Here is a 16,229-nt window from a genome sequence, read left to right as displayed (position 1 = left end):
CAGATTGCGGGTTCTATGGAGCGACATCATAGCACTATGAAGTCCCTGTAGACAACCTGCGAACACTGCTCAACAACCGCACGGTGACTTTAAATAAGCTATACACCACCGATTGTCCGCCACGGCAACTTTTCAACACGTCAAACAATGCCACATCCACGAGTTGGTAGTCCACATACCTGGAAAATTAAAGTCCAAACGTCAAGGAATACTCCACCGGGGGAATAGACACTTCCATCACACAGGAGGACGCGGGCTCAAGTCCCCACGAACCACACCACAAAACGACCGCACACCAGACTGGGTCAGCAAGTACTTGAGAGCGCAGCCGACGTCTACCCTCTCTGGCGGGCAAACCCCGAATGCAAAACTTTAAAAATTTATCAACTATACTGTGACCCAAGGCGGTATGTGCGCCAGGCGTCGTAACAACCCGGACCGTTGAATAACAATGCCAAACGGCAGTATTAAAATCCAAATTTCGCGAAACAATGTGACCCGGCGGCTCCCAAGCGGAACAGATGTCCATTCGTTGTCAAGGTTGAACCAGGAGTCCCACCATTTAGTTTGCCCTTGAAGTTCCCCCGAGGTGAAATAATTTGGCCGCACCCCCAACACTTGGGTAAACTGCCCAACCACCTTGGCAATAGTTTAATCGGCCATCTCGAGCCAATACAAAAGTCACATGCTGGCTATAATTCGGCCTTCACTGTCCCACCAGCCCTAGGCAGGGTGAGCATTCTTTACTCAAACTCACTTATACAATTCGCAAAAGAAAGTGGGGCACCGAATTTCACCAGGACAATGCCAGTTGCCAGCAACTGTATAAGCCAGCCACATCCCGAAAACCTCCCACAGCGCCTCTGGTACCATTGAAAACTGCAACTTAGTTGCAAACTGTAATCTATTCGCATTCGAACGACGATTCCTCGGTGACAACGATCCCATCCTCAGCCGGACGACGTTCAACTGCTACTCTCCAGTCAATAGCAGAAGTGACGAGTACACGTCCGCACTCCACGGCCACTCTCAGCAACTCCAAAGGAAGAGGTATCAGTGGATCAGCATAGTTTGGTTGCCGCGTAACTGACTCGCTGCAGATGTAAACTTGCCATTTATAGAAACTGTTGTCACTTGTGACATTAAAAAAAGAAGATATATATGCGTGCGTTTGTAATAAACCGGAATGTGTGTAACTAGCTGAGAAGATTGTCACTTGCTTAGTTAAATAAACCATTCAGTTCGTGAACACATTAATTACGTGCCCCTCTAATCCTTTTCACTATCGTGGAAATGGGTATTTGGTGCATAACACATGATTAGTGAATGGATGTTTATGCTCAAACATAATTTTCAAAATAATCCTCAAATTATGCTACAATGTACCTGTTGATAACCCTCAAATTTGACTTTAATGTACCTACTAATCTTTGTTATATTTTCTTACAATACATTTTTTTCAATTTTGCTAGAAATTATCTACCCAGAAATTACATGGTCGAAACGCTGTGCGTACTTAGTGGCTTTAAAATAAAATGGTATGTACTCTTATAAACCCAATGCACCTTCTTGTGTGTGTATATATATATATATATATATATATATATATATATATATATATATATATATATATATAAATGTTATGCCCTACATGCAAAGTCTTGCATTGTTATTATGTTTCCACATTATAGAATTTACTGAGTAACATTTATTGCTGCTAATTTTCAAATCTCCGTTGTCAATTTCTCTGCAAAAGACTTAATACTTCACTTAATAAAAGAATTAGTTTAGAATTCTGGTAAATTCAGGTACAACTCTAGCGAGTTATCTAGAATTATCTATCCAGCTATATTGGTTTAGATTCTATGACATAATTCATCGACACAATAGAAAGATTCTCTCATACAGTATATGAGTAGCACGCAATAGACTTTTGTAAAGTGGAAGACGCTCTCCTTAAAGGCTGGGGGTGATTTATTTCTTAGGGAGTTGTCAATATTGTGGCGAAGATGGAGCCGTGCGCATGGCGGCAGTCGTCGCGGCCTCAGCAGCCGACTAGTGTTTGGTAAACACCGCAGGGAGCTTGTTGCTGAGTCTTAGCCCTCATTTCAGCCTTCAGATATCTTATGACAGGAGATCTTTCACGCATCTAGCTAGAGGGGTCATTGATCCTAGCGTGGGAAGGTCAGTAATATATATATTTAGTGAAAGTATAATGTATTTTTTTTGGAAGGGGAAGAGAGAAGAGACATGTTTCGCTGATGTAACAGATTTACGTCTTAAGGAAACCTTGAATGGTGTCTTGATTTTGGTGTGTATTATCGTACAGGAAGGCAGAGGTGTGGCCAAGGAGAGACGAGTGTGGCGTGGAGGAGCAGGTGATGCTGTAGCAGCAGTGGGAGGTGTCTTATAGCCTCTTCTTCCTACCTACGTCTTAATTTTTTTTTTTTTGCTTACTTCATAAATTCTGATTCTTATGCCCATCTTGTGGCTATAGGCAGCAGAAGCACATAATGGGGTCAGGAACTGAATCTCAAAAATCGTTTTGCTAAGCAAGTTACAACATTGATGAGCTAGTTATACAATTTATAATATACTTAAGTATCAATTCATTATTTAATTAGTTTATTATGGACCCTATAATTTTCCTTGTAGGCGAGTGGCAGAAAAGTTTGTTTTGCATAATGGGTTAAGGTACTGGATCTTAATAATTATTATGATTAATTTTGTCAGGGACAGGTAGCCTGTGTATGTATGTTAGGCTTGTATCGAGTTTACCCCAAGGTCAAATTACTGACCCTACCTAGGATACAACCCCTACAATGGTTGACTTATCTCCCACGTACCTAGCTACTGCTAAATGAATAGAGGCATTAGGTGATAGGAAATTTTCCTAACTATTTCTCTTCTCTGCAATTCCTGATTATGAGTTGAGAATGGACCAAGCTGTACAAGCTATATTACCAAGATCCCAATGTTTAAGCTAAATAATTTGCATTTCTAGTGATTCAGTTACATACCTTTTGAGGTATTATTATTTCAAAGGAGGTTACTCTTCCAGTGCTGAGGAAACTGCAAATAAAAGCCTTTGGCTGCTGTGAGAGTCAGTTCCTGTTTATACATAATCACATCCATACATTGAAGATGCAAAAGTAGTGGAAAAGATGTGACAAGAATGAGAAGATGCCCGAAATGCTTTGCGTAATAGTGGCTTTAGGCACTGTATGTACTAGCCCTAACTATAAATCCATCACTCTTTGTAAAATCTCTTTTATGTATGTACCTTACCTAAATAAACATTTTGATTTTTGAAGAATTTATGTGTGGGTATGTATTATGCATTGCTGGTCAAAATAAGGGCAAGTGATAGTTATCTTTTTCATTGCAGTATTAGGAAGTTAAGAGAGAGTTCAAGAAAGTATTAAATTTCAAGAATGATTAGGAAAGATATCAGATGCTGTGAAGGAAAATGACTTGAAGAATGTGAATGCAAAATGGGCATTAGGTAGTGAGGCAGTTGCTTATTGCCTCACTTATTGCTAAGTGAGGCTGAGGCACACTAGGAAATGTGCCCAACCGTTTTTCTCTCATTTGGGAATTGAGATCGGGATTCCCAGTTACTGTATGAGTTGAGAACGAAGCCAACTGTACTGCGAGACAATCTAAAAGTGTAGAATATTTTTAGGTTTGGGGGCGAGATGATGAGGGACATAAAGTTAAAAATGTCAAATGTGGCAGGATGGTAAAGTGCCTATCATTTGAGCAAAGGCCATTGAGGCACCTACATAGAAGGGAATGAGTAGTAGGGAAGATTGTAGGATTATTCTGCTGTTATAGATTTAGAAAAAGCAAATAACTGCATTGATTGGGTAGTTTTATTGGAGGTTTTGAAGATCTATCGAGTAGGAGAAAGTTTGTTGACATTAGTATAATCCTTTAACAAATACCAGAGCATGTGTGTGGGGTATGGCAAAAATTTTAAGATTACACTTTCTCTGGCTCTATAATAAGTATTGTATGTGTATGGATGAGTTAGTTATGGAGCTAAACTTGAGAATATTGGGAGTGGCAGTTCATTGTATTTGATAAATTGTTGGCACCGGCATGTCTATAAGCAGATGCTGTAGTGTTCTTCGCTGAAAGTGAAAAGGAATTGCAAAAGATTGTGAAGGAGCTTGAAAGTGTGTGCATGAAAACAAAGTTGAAGGTCAGTGTTGGAAAAAAGTAAGGTAATGGTGTTATCTTACCTTTTATGTAGACAGTGAGCATTGTTGGTGCTAGGACTAAACTGTGTTATACTCTGCTAGTGACATTTCTGTCTGTACTGATGTTGATGTTCTTGGTGTATTATTTCTCTCAGACTATTTAAAAGCATTCCAAGGTTATACTCAACTTCTTTAAAGGCAGATTCTTTGGTTAACTCATGAGCTCTATCATGCATTTGGACACCAATATGTGATGCAGTATCAATCATACTATCATGCAAGAAGAGCCACACATCTATGGATCATCCAATAAAATTGGCAGAAGAGAAAACTGGATAGTTTTTATCGTGAAGAAAACGAAAACTTCACAAAGTGTCGGACCAACCGAGCTGTGGTGGATATGTGGGCCACTTTCAAGCAACAGCCTGTTGGACAAAGCTCTCACTGCCTGGGGAGTAGGCTTGGGGAGTTGAACTCCCAGAGCCTCATCCAGGTACTCCTAGATGTTACAACTGCTCAGCTTAGACTTGGCTTTAAGTATCTGGGAGTTTTCATTACCTGCTGATTTAGACCTGACCAAATGTAAACTGTGTCAACTAAATTATTCACAAACCCTCCATCACTGTGATGGAGTACAAAAATATGCATGAATTCAGAGACAATTCTTCAACAAATGCTCAAGAAATGTCTAAATATTGTTTGTGAAATAAATTGGAATGGTTAAGTGCTGGGATTAGTTGATCAGTTTAAATACAGTATTTGAGATGTATGATTGTCAAGAGGAAGTGAATAAAATCAGTGAATCTTACTGTAAGGACATTTGGTCCTCAGAACCACATCACTGTGATGGCAAGACTGACCTTATTATGCTGGCAGACATGAGAATTGGATCCTGGATGACATCAACTTCATAGGCATTGTTGTCTCTCTTTCATTTAGGTCTAAGAGATTCAGGAAACTTCTAATATTCACTAAAAATGTTCTCTCTCTCCCACAAGGAAGAATTAGGTGGTGTTAAAATATAGGAAATTGTCAGAGAAGTCAATGTTGTATATTCCCTCCCTTAAAACCTTCCTTAGAAGCCAAATGATCAGGACATATGTGGTCTGAATCTGTCTTTTTAGCCTTTAGGAATTAGATTTTTTTATTTGCCAATGAATTGGTATTAAACTTGTCCCCTGAAAAAATATAACGGTGAATAGTTTCATATGTCATTTTTAATTATCAAAGGGCTTCTATTCATATCTCATTAGTACATAATAATTGTCAATAACCTTCTTCCAGTCCAATGTTTCAGATCTAGTTGTTCTAATATTTCAAGTCTAATTCCAAATCCTTTAGAAACACATCTTAATATTCACTTTTTACTAATCCATTTGTATTCCTCTTAACAGGTGTGGCATAACAATGAACTTTCCTGAGGTCCGGTCAATGGGAGGCAGTGTAGGTGGTGGTGTGGGCATCGGTGCAGGTAGTTTGGGACACACTTCTTCCGTGGGGGAATCTAACTTAACTGTTGCATCTCCTGCCTCCTCACCACCAGAAACGGCAGCTTATTTGAGTTTCCAAACTACATCACCCCTCTCCTCCCCTCAAGCTGGTTACCCACCAGTCTCCCGTCCCAGTATAGCCAGTATGTGGGGCATCGGGGGCTTCACAACACCACCCATGCCACCCCCGCCTGTTGTGTGTCCTAACACCACTGCATCAACCCTTGGCATTCCGCAGATGCCCAGTGCAACTTACTTCAACTCCCGAGCACCAATGGGTTTTAATTTCAGGTGGGACTTCAAGCCATACTAGTTTATTATTGGTTTTGTATGAAATTATCTTTATTTTTCTGAGTAATAATGCTTAGTAGTTGATGTATATTTACTAGGCTAAATATTTTTTTGTTGCGCAGGTTTTTTATTTTAAGGGGCATTTAAAGTGTTTCAGCGCAGACACAACTTAAATTATCTCATGTATAATATGAGGGCATTTACTGTAGCTGTTGAAATGATTAAAAGATTAGGTATTTGAAATCAAACTTGTTTACATGTGCTGTACTCTAATTAGCTTTAGACTGATAAGTAGTGTTCCAGAAATCATATTGTCTCTACATACTGTTATTTCCATTCTTCAGAAATACATTCCGCATCAGTAATAGAACACATGAAAAGTACTGTTATTAAGGGAATACTGTATATATATGATGGCAAACTACATGTTAAACTCTGAATAATTTATCTTGCACATAGTGATTGAAGGTTGTGTAGTATTTTCACTCCTTTCTGCTTTAATGCATGTAGTTACGACCTGTACTGATGGTCAGTTGGTATGATACCACTTATCTTAATGGTTTGGCATAGTGACAATTTCTTGTGTACAATTGTTTCTATATAATTAGACTTATTATAGGTTAGGTTTTTGTTTTTGCTTTTACACTACTGTATACAACATTATTATACATTGAACTGTATGCTCAAAATTGTAGATATTATGCCAAATATATGTACGAGCTGTATATTTAGGAATTTCTAAAAAAAATACAGTAGCAGATGTTAGTGACAACATATGATTGGGCATATCACTTAACTCTTAAGTATTAATGAACAAATGTAGTGACTTGAATGAATAAAGGGAATGAAAAAAACAGAGGGGCCAAGCAAGTTTGTAATACAGTTGAATCCCATTTTTAAATGGGTATGCTTTGCTGAATTGAACTAAAAATTTACCAACAATAACAAGCACAGCATATATATAATTGCCATTTACCTCCTGTACAGTCAAATATCTGATACCTGAATGTTCCGATTCATAAAACACCCACAATTTTGAAGAATTTAAACATATTATATCATTATATATATAAAACTACTGTACTATACTGTATATTCCTGGAATTGTATCTAAGAATAGAGGCATATCTTTTGGATGCGCATGCAGTCACACTTTCACTCAGATACTCATGATTTGTCATCAAGAGGAAGGAGTATGTATACAGTATAAGAATGGATAGTGAGTGAGTGTGTAATTACTTCAGTGTAGTCTCAGGATGAGAGCTAAGCGTGTAATGTCCCTTCTTCTCAGTACTGTACTCTTTTTGTTATTTGATACTGAAACTACTGATGGTTTTGGCTTCTACTGCCTTCTCACTTAACGTGTTCTGTCTTCTACTTTGTTTGCAAAAAGAGAGCGTTTTTATAATTTTGTGACATATTTGCGTCCTTAGCTTGAATCTATGTCCTCTTGTTCTTGAAGTTGCAAGTTTAAAATAATTCCTCTTTGTTTTGTGAATGCCTGTTACTATTTTTGTAAGTAGTGATCATATAATCTTTTTTTTTCCTGCTATCATTGAGCTTTGGTGCACTTTATACATTTAGCCTCTCCTCATAGCTCTTGTTTGTCAGCTTCAGAAGCCATTTAGTAGTGTGTTTTTTAATCCATTCCAGTTTATTGATATGTTTTTTAATATTTCTGAATATGGACACCATACCACCACTGCATATTCCAATTTTAGTCTAAAAAAAAAAAAAGTTGTGAACAATTTCTTTATTATTTCACTGTCCATGTATTTTAGGCAGCTGCCTCCCAAGGGTTAAAAAGTAATTCTAAAGTTGGAAAGGGCAGCATAGGCACCTCACACGATGTCCTTTATGTAGTCCAGATACATCCCTAGATCTTTTTTTACCGAGTTCTTTAATGGCTTAATGCTCCACTAGTGGTGTCCCATCTTCCCAGTACTCTTTCTTATAACGCTTTGAAACTACTGATGGTTTTGGCCTCCACCACCTTCTCACTTGGCTTGTTCCAACCGTCTACCACTCTGCAAAAGAAAACTTACTAATGTATTTTTGGCACCTTTGTTTCCTTAGCTTGAATCTGTACTGTGTCCTCTTGTTTATAATGTTGATGGTTTCAGGAATTCCTCTTTGTCAATTTGGTTGATTCCTGTTAGTATTTTGTATGTGGTGATCATATCACCACATTTTCTTCTATCTTCTAGTTTTGGCATGTTTAATGTCTGCAGTTTCTTCTTATAGCTCTTGTTTTTCAGTTCCATAAGCCATTATGTAGCTTGCCGCTGCACCTTTTCCAGTTTCTTTGTGCTTCTTGAGATTTGGCCACCATACAACTGCTGCATATTTCAATTTTGGTCTCGCAAAAGTCATATAGTTTCTTCGGTAGATATGTGTATCTATGTATGTATGTGTGTGTATGTACAGATATTTACTATGTTTGCCTGCAGGATCAAGCTGTTAGCCTTTCTAACCGTCGGTTGTCTAATGTACTGACTCCCAACCTATTTTTTCTATTATATCTTTATATATTTCTCTCTCTCTCTCTCTCACACACATCTCCAGGATGCAGTCCATAGCAGCTGTCTTTTTCTTTATTTGTTTCTTGTAATTGCCTTCCCATTATGGTGTAGTTAAATACAGGTCCCCTGTCTCCTTACCCATTTCATTACTTTACACTTATTTTGATTAAATTCCAGTAGCCATTTATCAATCCACTCCTGAAGTCTGTCAAGGTCTTCTTGCACCACTCTACAGTCCTCATTAGTTCTTACTCTTCCTATTAACTACAAATCATCAGTAAACATCGACATGTAAGAGGTTATTTACATAATTAAACAAGCATTGGTCCTAGAACAGAACCTTGTGGAATAACCAGTCTCCGTGATGTAGTGGTAAGACACTCGCCAGGCGTTCCGCGAGCGCTGTGTCATGGGTTCGTATCCTGGCCGGGGAGGATTTACTGGGCGCAAATCCTTAACTGTAGCCTCTGTTTAACTCAACAGTAAAATGGGTACTTGGTTGTAACGACGATTCTTCGTGGGGGTCGTCTTCCAGGGACCTCCCGAAACGCTACGCATACTAGTGGCTGTACAAGAATGTAACAACTCTTGTACTGTATATATATCTAAAAAAAAAAAATCACCACTTTTCACACTGCTTGAACCTGACATCCTCTGGCTATGACCCTTTGTTTTCCTGCCCATCAAGCACTCCTGAGCCCAGTCCAGTGCCTTTCCTGTTATCCCCGCTTGTCTATCTCTTCACTTTGTGTATTAATCTTTCGTAAGGTTCTGTATGAAAAGATTTTTGGCTTTTCATACAGATCTACCAATCCGTCTCATACAGATCAGTTTACCCATCCTTCCTTCTCTTGTCTTATTTTGATGACCCGTCATAGAATTCAGTCAAGTTCATTAAGCATGATTTTCTGTCTTTGAACCCATCTTGTTCCTCCGTTATAAAATTTGCTCCTCCCAAATGTTCTTCAATCCTTTTTCTGACGACTTTGAGTCTTGCATGGAATGCATATTAAGGACACAGGTTCATACTTTATCTGTCCCTTTTCTTAAATATTGGAACTACTGTACATTGGTCTTTTTTCCAGATTTCCGTTACAGCTCTCTCATCTCTAGAGTAATGTTGAACACAATAGTTAATGGGTAACACATGCTCCCTGCAGCTTCCTTCAGTAACCATGGTGATATCTGGTCTGGTCCAACTGACTGTGCAATGTCCAGTTCCTGCAAGTGTGTTTTTACCTCTTCTACATTAACTTCACGTTTGTCTAGTGTTGTTTCTAGTAGTTTGTTGTATGTGTATGTATGTGTAAATATTTTTGTATGTTAAGGTACTTTATAAACACGAATGCAGTGTTGTATACAGTATTCTTATATGGATTCTTTTCCTCCAGGATGGCAGGTTCACACTTAAATGGTTTACCCTTTGTTTACAAGCGCAAGCCTGAGGAGGAACCAGAGGAAGTGTAAGTAGTTCATTGTGCCACTTACTTTTTTATTTGGTATTGCCAGTAGGGCTTTCTTTGATTTTAATATAATTATTTATCTTTTTTGTTGACAATTTTGCTGTGTGCACGCACGATATCTGGAAAACTCCTTTGTATATCAACTTGATACCTTTAACACTTATTTCTGTTGATGTAGAAAGTTTAATGTATAAACAATTATTTTGCTATGGGGAGCCTCTTAATGGTAGATTTTAGAGTTAATATATCAAGGAAGGAGGTAGAACTTTTGACTTGAAAACTAAATACAGTAAGTGTAGCTGTAACGAAATTTGCAATTGGTTGCCATGGGAAATAATGGAAGACATCTGTTGGAGCGAGTTTGCATATTTGCCGGACAGGAATGTGGTGACGAAAGCCTCAACCATATTCAATAAAATACAGCTTGTTACAAAATTCAGTTTTACAAGTGATTTTGGTATCAAAATGTGTGTAAATGTATGTTCTGTTATTTTCAAAGTGCTTCTTGCATCAGTCTTGCACACATTACACTCCTTAAACTCAATATACTCCCTGCAGTTATTACATCACCTTGTATTAATTATACCACTGTTAATATATCTCGAAGATATTTTCAAGCTTGATCACTCCTCACGTATGTGATTAAATATATCTTAGTAAAATGATTAAATAACTTACTATATTTTTATATTACTTATAATAATAACATAATATATTCACACACACACTGAACTTCGTTATTTGTTTCCGCCATATTTCGTTTATATTTGCGTATTAACCATGCTCAGTGTTCTCCAGTGATATTTGTTTTGCCCAATACTGTATTGGTGACATATCTCGTATGAATATGCAGATATTTGTCAGTTCACCATGTTTCACCAAAACCTTGTAATTGGTACACAATGGCTTCACCAAGCCATATAAACACTTTAAGTCGTGTTTTCACCATATACTGTTTGTTATATGCATTCATTATTGTCCCGTAAATGTTTTCTGGGAGGGACAACTCGGTGGCTTTCCTAGCTTATACACTGGTACAACAAAGCTTTAGCTCCACACACCAGGCCTGTCCCTGCAAACACACAATGTAATGATCCCTATGATTCCCTTGTTACAACTTGTAATAAAGTTATACATTGTGTTCATAATGTTTTTATAACATATAAGAACGTTGTTACAACATATTATATTGGTTGATACAATTGTTAGGTGTTAAAACTTGTTTGAATGTTGTAACAACGTTGTACAGTAGTTTCATTGTGTGTTTGGCGGGGTGAGACCTGAATGTCATCTGCCAGAAGCCTTGAGCAGAATCTGGCAGATTGTTAGTCAAGACTTTCCCCTCATGCTAGCTACCATTGTCATGTGGGTGAGATACAGTAATTTACTTCAGTTTAGCATGTTCTGTTAGCAGATTCTTTTGAGGGTCTTCTGGGGTAGAAGCAGGACCAAGTCTTTTACCACCGACATGTTTTCCATGCGTGGAGATCAGCATCTTTCCTGTTTTCTTCTGCTAGAAGTTGAATATATCCATAGGCTTAGACTTCTATGGAGAAAAATAGTTCAAAATAGTTCTCCTGAGTTGGAATGGACAGAACACACAGCAGGTTAAGTTAGGTCTGATATATCAGTTGACTTGTTTTAATTGAGGGCTTATCTGGACTTGGACAAGTGGCATTTAAGGATTGTTATTCCTATAGGTCCCCGAGTTGCCATACACATTCTGCTTATTACCTGCTTATGCTCTCCGCTGTACCCCCTGGAGTCACTTGATTGCTTATATCATCCCTTGCTGAGCTCTGTGGTGGATATTTCAGTGTATGTCATGCATTTCTCAAACCTTACTTGCTTATTTCATTTCAAATTTATGTGGTGTGTGAGCAGGCCCTCGAGTTGGGTGTATCTAGGAGACCTATTTCTCATGACCTGGTGGTATGGGGCCAGATTCACGAAGCAGTTATACAAGTACTTACGAACGTGTACATCTTTCCTCAATCTTTGACGGCTTTGGTTACATTTATTAAACGGTTTAAAAGCATGAGAACTTCCCAATCAACTGTTGTTATTGTTATAAACAGCATCCAGGTGCTTCGGCGCTCAATAACTGTTTAATAATTGTTAACAAAGCTGGCAATGATTGAGAAAAGATGTACAGGTTCGTAAGTGCTTGCATAACTGCTTTGTGAATTTGGCCTATGGTCTGTAGTGGCTCCATGGACTCTGTTTTGGATTCTGATTCAGCACCACCCCTTCATCAACTTCTCTATCCTCCCTGCCTCCGCTACTACTACGTTGCCCAGTGTGACCAGTGCTTCATCCCTGATGAATTCCTCGTTACACTGGCATTGAATACTCTACCCCCTCACTATTAAGGGGCTGTGATATTGTACTCGCCCTTGGCTCCCTCTCATGCCTTGAATGCTCCCACATTCACTGATATGATTGATTCATTTATGTGCACCAAATATTTAGATGTTATTTATACTGATTAGATATTATTTATACTGACAAGTATGCAGTTGTGGATGAGCTCCAGCTGTCTGCTTATTGCTTCGGTCCATCTTCAATTATCTAGTACTGTATATGCATTGTTGAGGTTCAATCTTAGAAATAGGGCCAACTGCACTGCTTCCTATTAGTTAGGTTCCAGAAAGAGTTAACTAGCAAGTGCTCTCTCCTGGCTAGTTAGGAAAGAGCATTAAATTTCACACCTACCATCGCTTTTCCACAGATTTTTACCTTCAGCCAGGTGGTGGTGCCTTTTCCTGGAACATAAGTCCTGCTAGTCCATTGCTTTGCTTAACTTCATGCTTTGCAATTGTGTTCATGACATTGCATGTGCTCTAGATTCCATTTCATTCCAACTGTGACCACCAGAGAAATCTGCTCTTGAGGGGTTGTAGGTTTCCAGCAGTGTGTGTTTGGCACCTCTTGAGTTCCCTGATATCCAGGCAGTACATTTCATATACAGTATTCTAATCCTGTGGGGTTTGTTGTTGGGGAGACAAGTCTTTTCTTTGTTTTGAGAATGACTACTGTTAAGTCATTCAGCTAACCCTACTCGGGGTCATTCAGGACTGTGTGTTTGGGCATGTAAGTCCAGCCTGTAATGCTTTGTTCTGTCCCTGGTGCATGTTTGGGGGAAGGGGGGGGGGGGAAAGCCTTGCACTTTAGCTGAGGGTGAGAGACTGTTAGGTGCACACCTTTCCTAATAGGTACATGGTAGCATACGTCATTCTTTAACAAGTGGTATATGTTGTGGGGTTCACCGAGATGCTCTACTGGCACCCAACATGCCAGTTTGTCTGTACAATCATGAGTGGCTGGTGGCCCTTGTCACTGTGTGGTTTATTGTCTGTATTACAGTCGGTCTGGGGAGCCGGTCAGCCGAGCGGACAGCACGCTGGACTTGTGATCCTGTGGTCCTGGGTTCGATCCCAGGCGCTGGCGAGAAACAATGGGCAGAGTTTCTTTCACCCTATGCCCCTGTTACCTAGCAGTAAAATGGGTACCTGGGTGTTAGGCAGCTGTCATGGGCTGCTTCCTGGGGGTGGAGGCCTGGTCGAGGACCGGGCCGCGGGGACACTAAAAAGCCCCGAAATCATCTCAAGATAACCTCAAGATAACCAGTGCTGTACTGGCTGGGACATAATGTTCTGTTTGATTGTTTACCTGACATTGGGATTTGCAGATTTTTGGGATGTACTGTACTTGTATATATTTGAACCCCTGATAGTGATCTCTGTTGCTACCATCATTCAGCTTGTTGGGTTCAAGGTCTTTTCACCTTCAGAGTATGTCATTTGATGGGACTGAACTCCAAGCAATTCTAAGCAGAGATTAGTCCCTCTTTCTGGGTTTCCATCTGTCTCTGCCCTATTATCTACTGATAATGGCTGTGGATGTAGTTCCTATTGGTATATTATATTCTGTTGCTCTATTCCTACTCGTATGTTCGTAGGTAGAATTATGTTCCTACCAGTCTATTTTTTTTTGCAAACAGTGTGTTAGACGGTTGGAACAAGTTTAAGTGAGAAGGTGCTGGAGGCCAAAACCGTTAGTAGTTTCATAGCATTATGACAAACAATACTGGAAAGATGGGACACTACGAGCGTACCTCTTACCCTGTAAGTGCACTTAGGTAATTGCACATGCACTTGCATGCATATGCATGCACATACAAATTTTGCCCCACATAAGTTATTGAACACTCATACTATATAATATAATAAATACATGAAAACGAGTAATAGATGATCAAAGAAACATCTAAGATGAACACTGGAGTCGTATCTTATACAGACTGTGTCAGCAAAGTTATTATTGGGTGTTGAGTGATGACTCTGTGCCTTGCCACAGCACAGCTTTTCACAGCTCTTACTACCGGTAAAAATGTGCATAATTATAATATTTTTTTTAGTGTTTCATACATTTTGCATACGAATGTGTAAATCTGTAATAAAATATATTTTGGAATTTTTTAAATATTTTGCGCATAGGCATTTTTCAATAGCCGCTGTCTAAGGGTTAACTCGGGGTGCAGCTCGGCCTCCTCCAGGGATGGTCCCATCCACTATGACGGCAGAGGCAGTTGACCCTTCTAGTCCTACCGGAGTTTTGAGGCATTTTCCTTTCCCAACTGACCTTAACCCCCAATCTGGAGCTTCTCCTTGGGAAGATGTCTTTCTGTCACATGTGTTAGGCAAGGAATATGGTTCTGTCCCAGAACTTTCAATGTAGGGTTCTGGGAGCTGAGGGGAAGGCTGAGGAGGGGTCCATGGGTGTCCTTCAGCCCTTCTTGGACCTTGGTTCCCTCAGGGGAGGATCTTTTGCTTTAGCTGGAGAGTTTTCCTTATTTGTCTGCTATGTTGCTCTGGGTGGGATCTCGTCTGCTGTTGGTCGAGGTAGGTCCTTAGGTGGATCTGATTCTCGGGCCATTAAGCTTCCTACTGCAAGTTCCTTTCTGCTCAACATCTCAACTACACATTGCAGAAGGATGGTTCTGCATTTGATTCATGCTGGTCTTTTTTGTGGTTCGCCCTTTTGACTCGGCTTTGGGTGTTCCCATGCAAAATCGGGCAAATTTTGCCAGCTTTTGGTCCTATGAATTGTGGGCTTTTCAGTCGTCTTCCTTGTTCTGTGGTGGAGTTGGTCGGTCCTTCCCTCCATTCTTAGGGTCGAGTCTTATGGGTCAATGTTCCTTCCTGGCACTGGTTCGGGTCACTGCGTGTTGGTTTGATGCCGAAGTGGTCAAGATGATCTCAGTCCTTCAGTGGGTATCCTGGTTATTTCCAGTCCTGAAGGAAGACTTGGCAGACCAATGGTACTTCCTTGATCTTTCAGGATTGAACTGTTTCATTCTGTGACTCGCCTTCCACATGACCAATTTTGCCCAGGTTTGACTACTACTACAAGCTGGAACTTGGAATAAGAGGTCCCTTAACCTCTTATTCTTCTTAAGGAACTTATTTCTCGCCTTCTTAAGGTGCCCTTAACAGGGCGCCTGATAGCTGAGTAGACAGTGCTTCGGATTCATAGTCCTGAGGTTCCGGCTTCGATCCTCGGTGGAGGCGGAGACAAATGGACAAAAAGTTCCTTTCACCCTGATGCCCCTGTTACCTAGCAGTAAATAGGTACCTGGGAGTTAGACAGCTGCTACGGGCTGCTTCTTGGGGTGAAGCAGCCTGTGGTGTAACAGCTGCTACAGGAAGTCCGAGTTGGTTCCATCCCCAGGTTCAGACTTGGCTGGGTCTAGTTTGGGACTCTTGGTTGGCTTCTCTGTCCTTGCCTCTGTCTGCTTTGCCAGGTTTGTCACTACTGTATTGGGCGTTGGATTGAACCCAGATGACTCGTCGTTTAGTCAAGCAGTTGTGCGAGAGCCTGAACTTTGCCTGCATGATTTTCCCATTATTCAGGGTTTGACTCAGGGCAGTGTTCAAGTTTCTCTGGTTATGCCAACTTTGCTGCTGCTGGGACTAGAGGGTTCTAACAGGGTTCTAGCTGCCCAGTATTTAGTTAATGTTCCCGCATCGCAGTTGATTACCTCCATCTCTTCCAGGTTTGTTGACGAGTTGCTCATTAGCTCTAGAACTGATGGGGAACCGGTTGAGGGTAGGAACCAGGTCGCCTGGCGATGGTGATCAGTACTAATGAGTTTTGAGTTTGAATAAATCCCTTGTTCAGTGGGAATCATTTGTAAAATTATTTTGTTGTTCCGATGTATCATTTTCTAATGATGCAAGCTGGAATCCCTCCAGT

General features: G+C 40.0%; 1 protein-coding gene across 2 annotated transcripts in view; it reads left to right on the top strand.

The window, feature by feature from the left end:
• Nucleotides 1-799: 799 nt before the first annotated feature.
• Nucleotides 800-16,229, top strand: part of LOC123763196 (uncharacterized) — a 35,690-nt gene continuing 20,260 nt past the window's right edge. The window contains exons 1-3 of one of the 2 annotated variants that reach the window (XM_069303129.1): nt 800-1,050; nt 5,600-5,986; nt 9,900-9,971. In XM_069303129.1, coding sequence (XP_069159230.1) covers nt 5,613-5,986; nt 9,900-9,971 — 446 coding nt within the window. In that variant the 5' untranslated portion in view covers nt 800-1,050; nt 5,600-5,612. Of the gene's footprint in view, nt 1,051-2,007; nt 2,185-5,599; nt 5,987-9,899; nt 9,972-16,229 lie in introns of those variants that run through there. The other variant, XM_045750224.2, reaches the window with a different exon arrangement.

This window comes from Procambarus clarkii, chromosome 49 (genome assembly GCF_040958095.1).
Source record: "Procambarus clarkii isolate CNS0578487 chromosome 49, FALCON_Pclarkii_2.0, whole genome shotgun sequence".
In the NCBI taxonomy this organism is placed as follows: Eukaryota; Metazoa; Arthropoda; class Malacostraca; order Decapoda; family Cambaridae; genus Procambarus; species Procambarus clarkii.
This window is presented reverse-complemented; position numbering and strand designations above follow the sequence as displayed.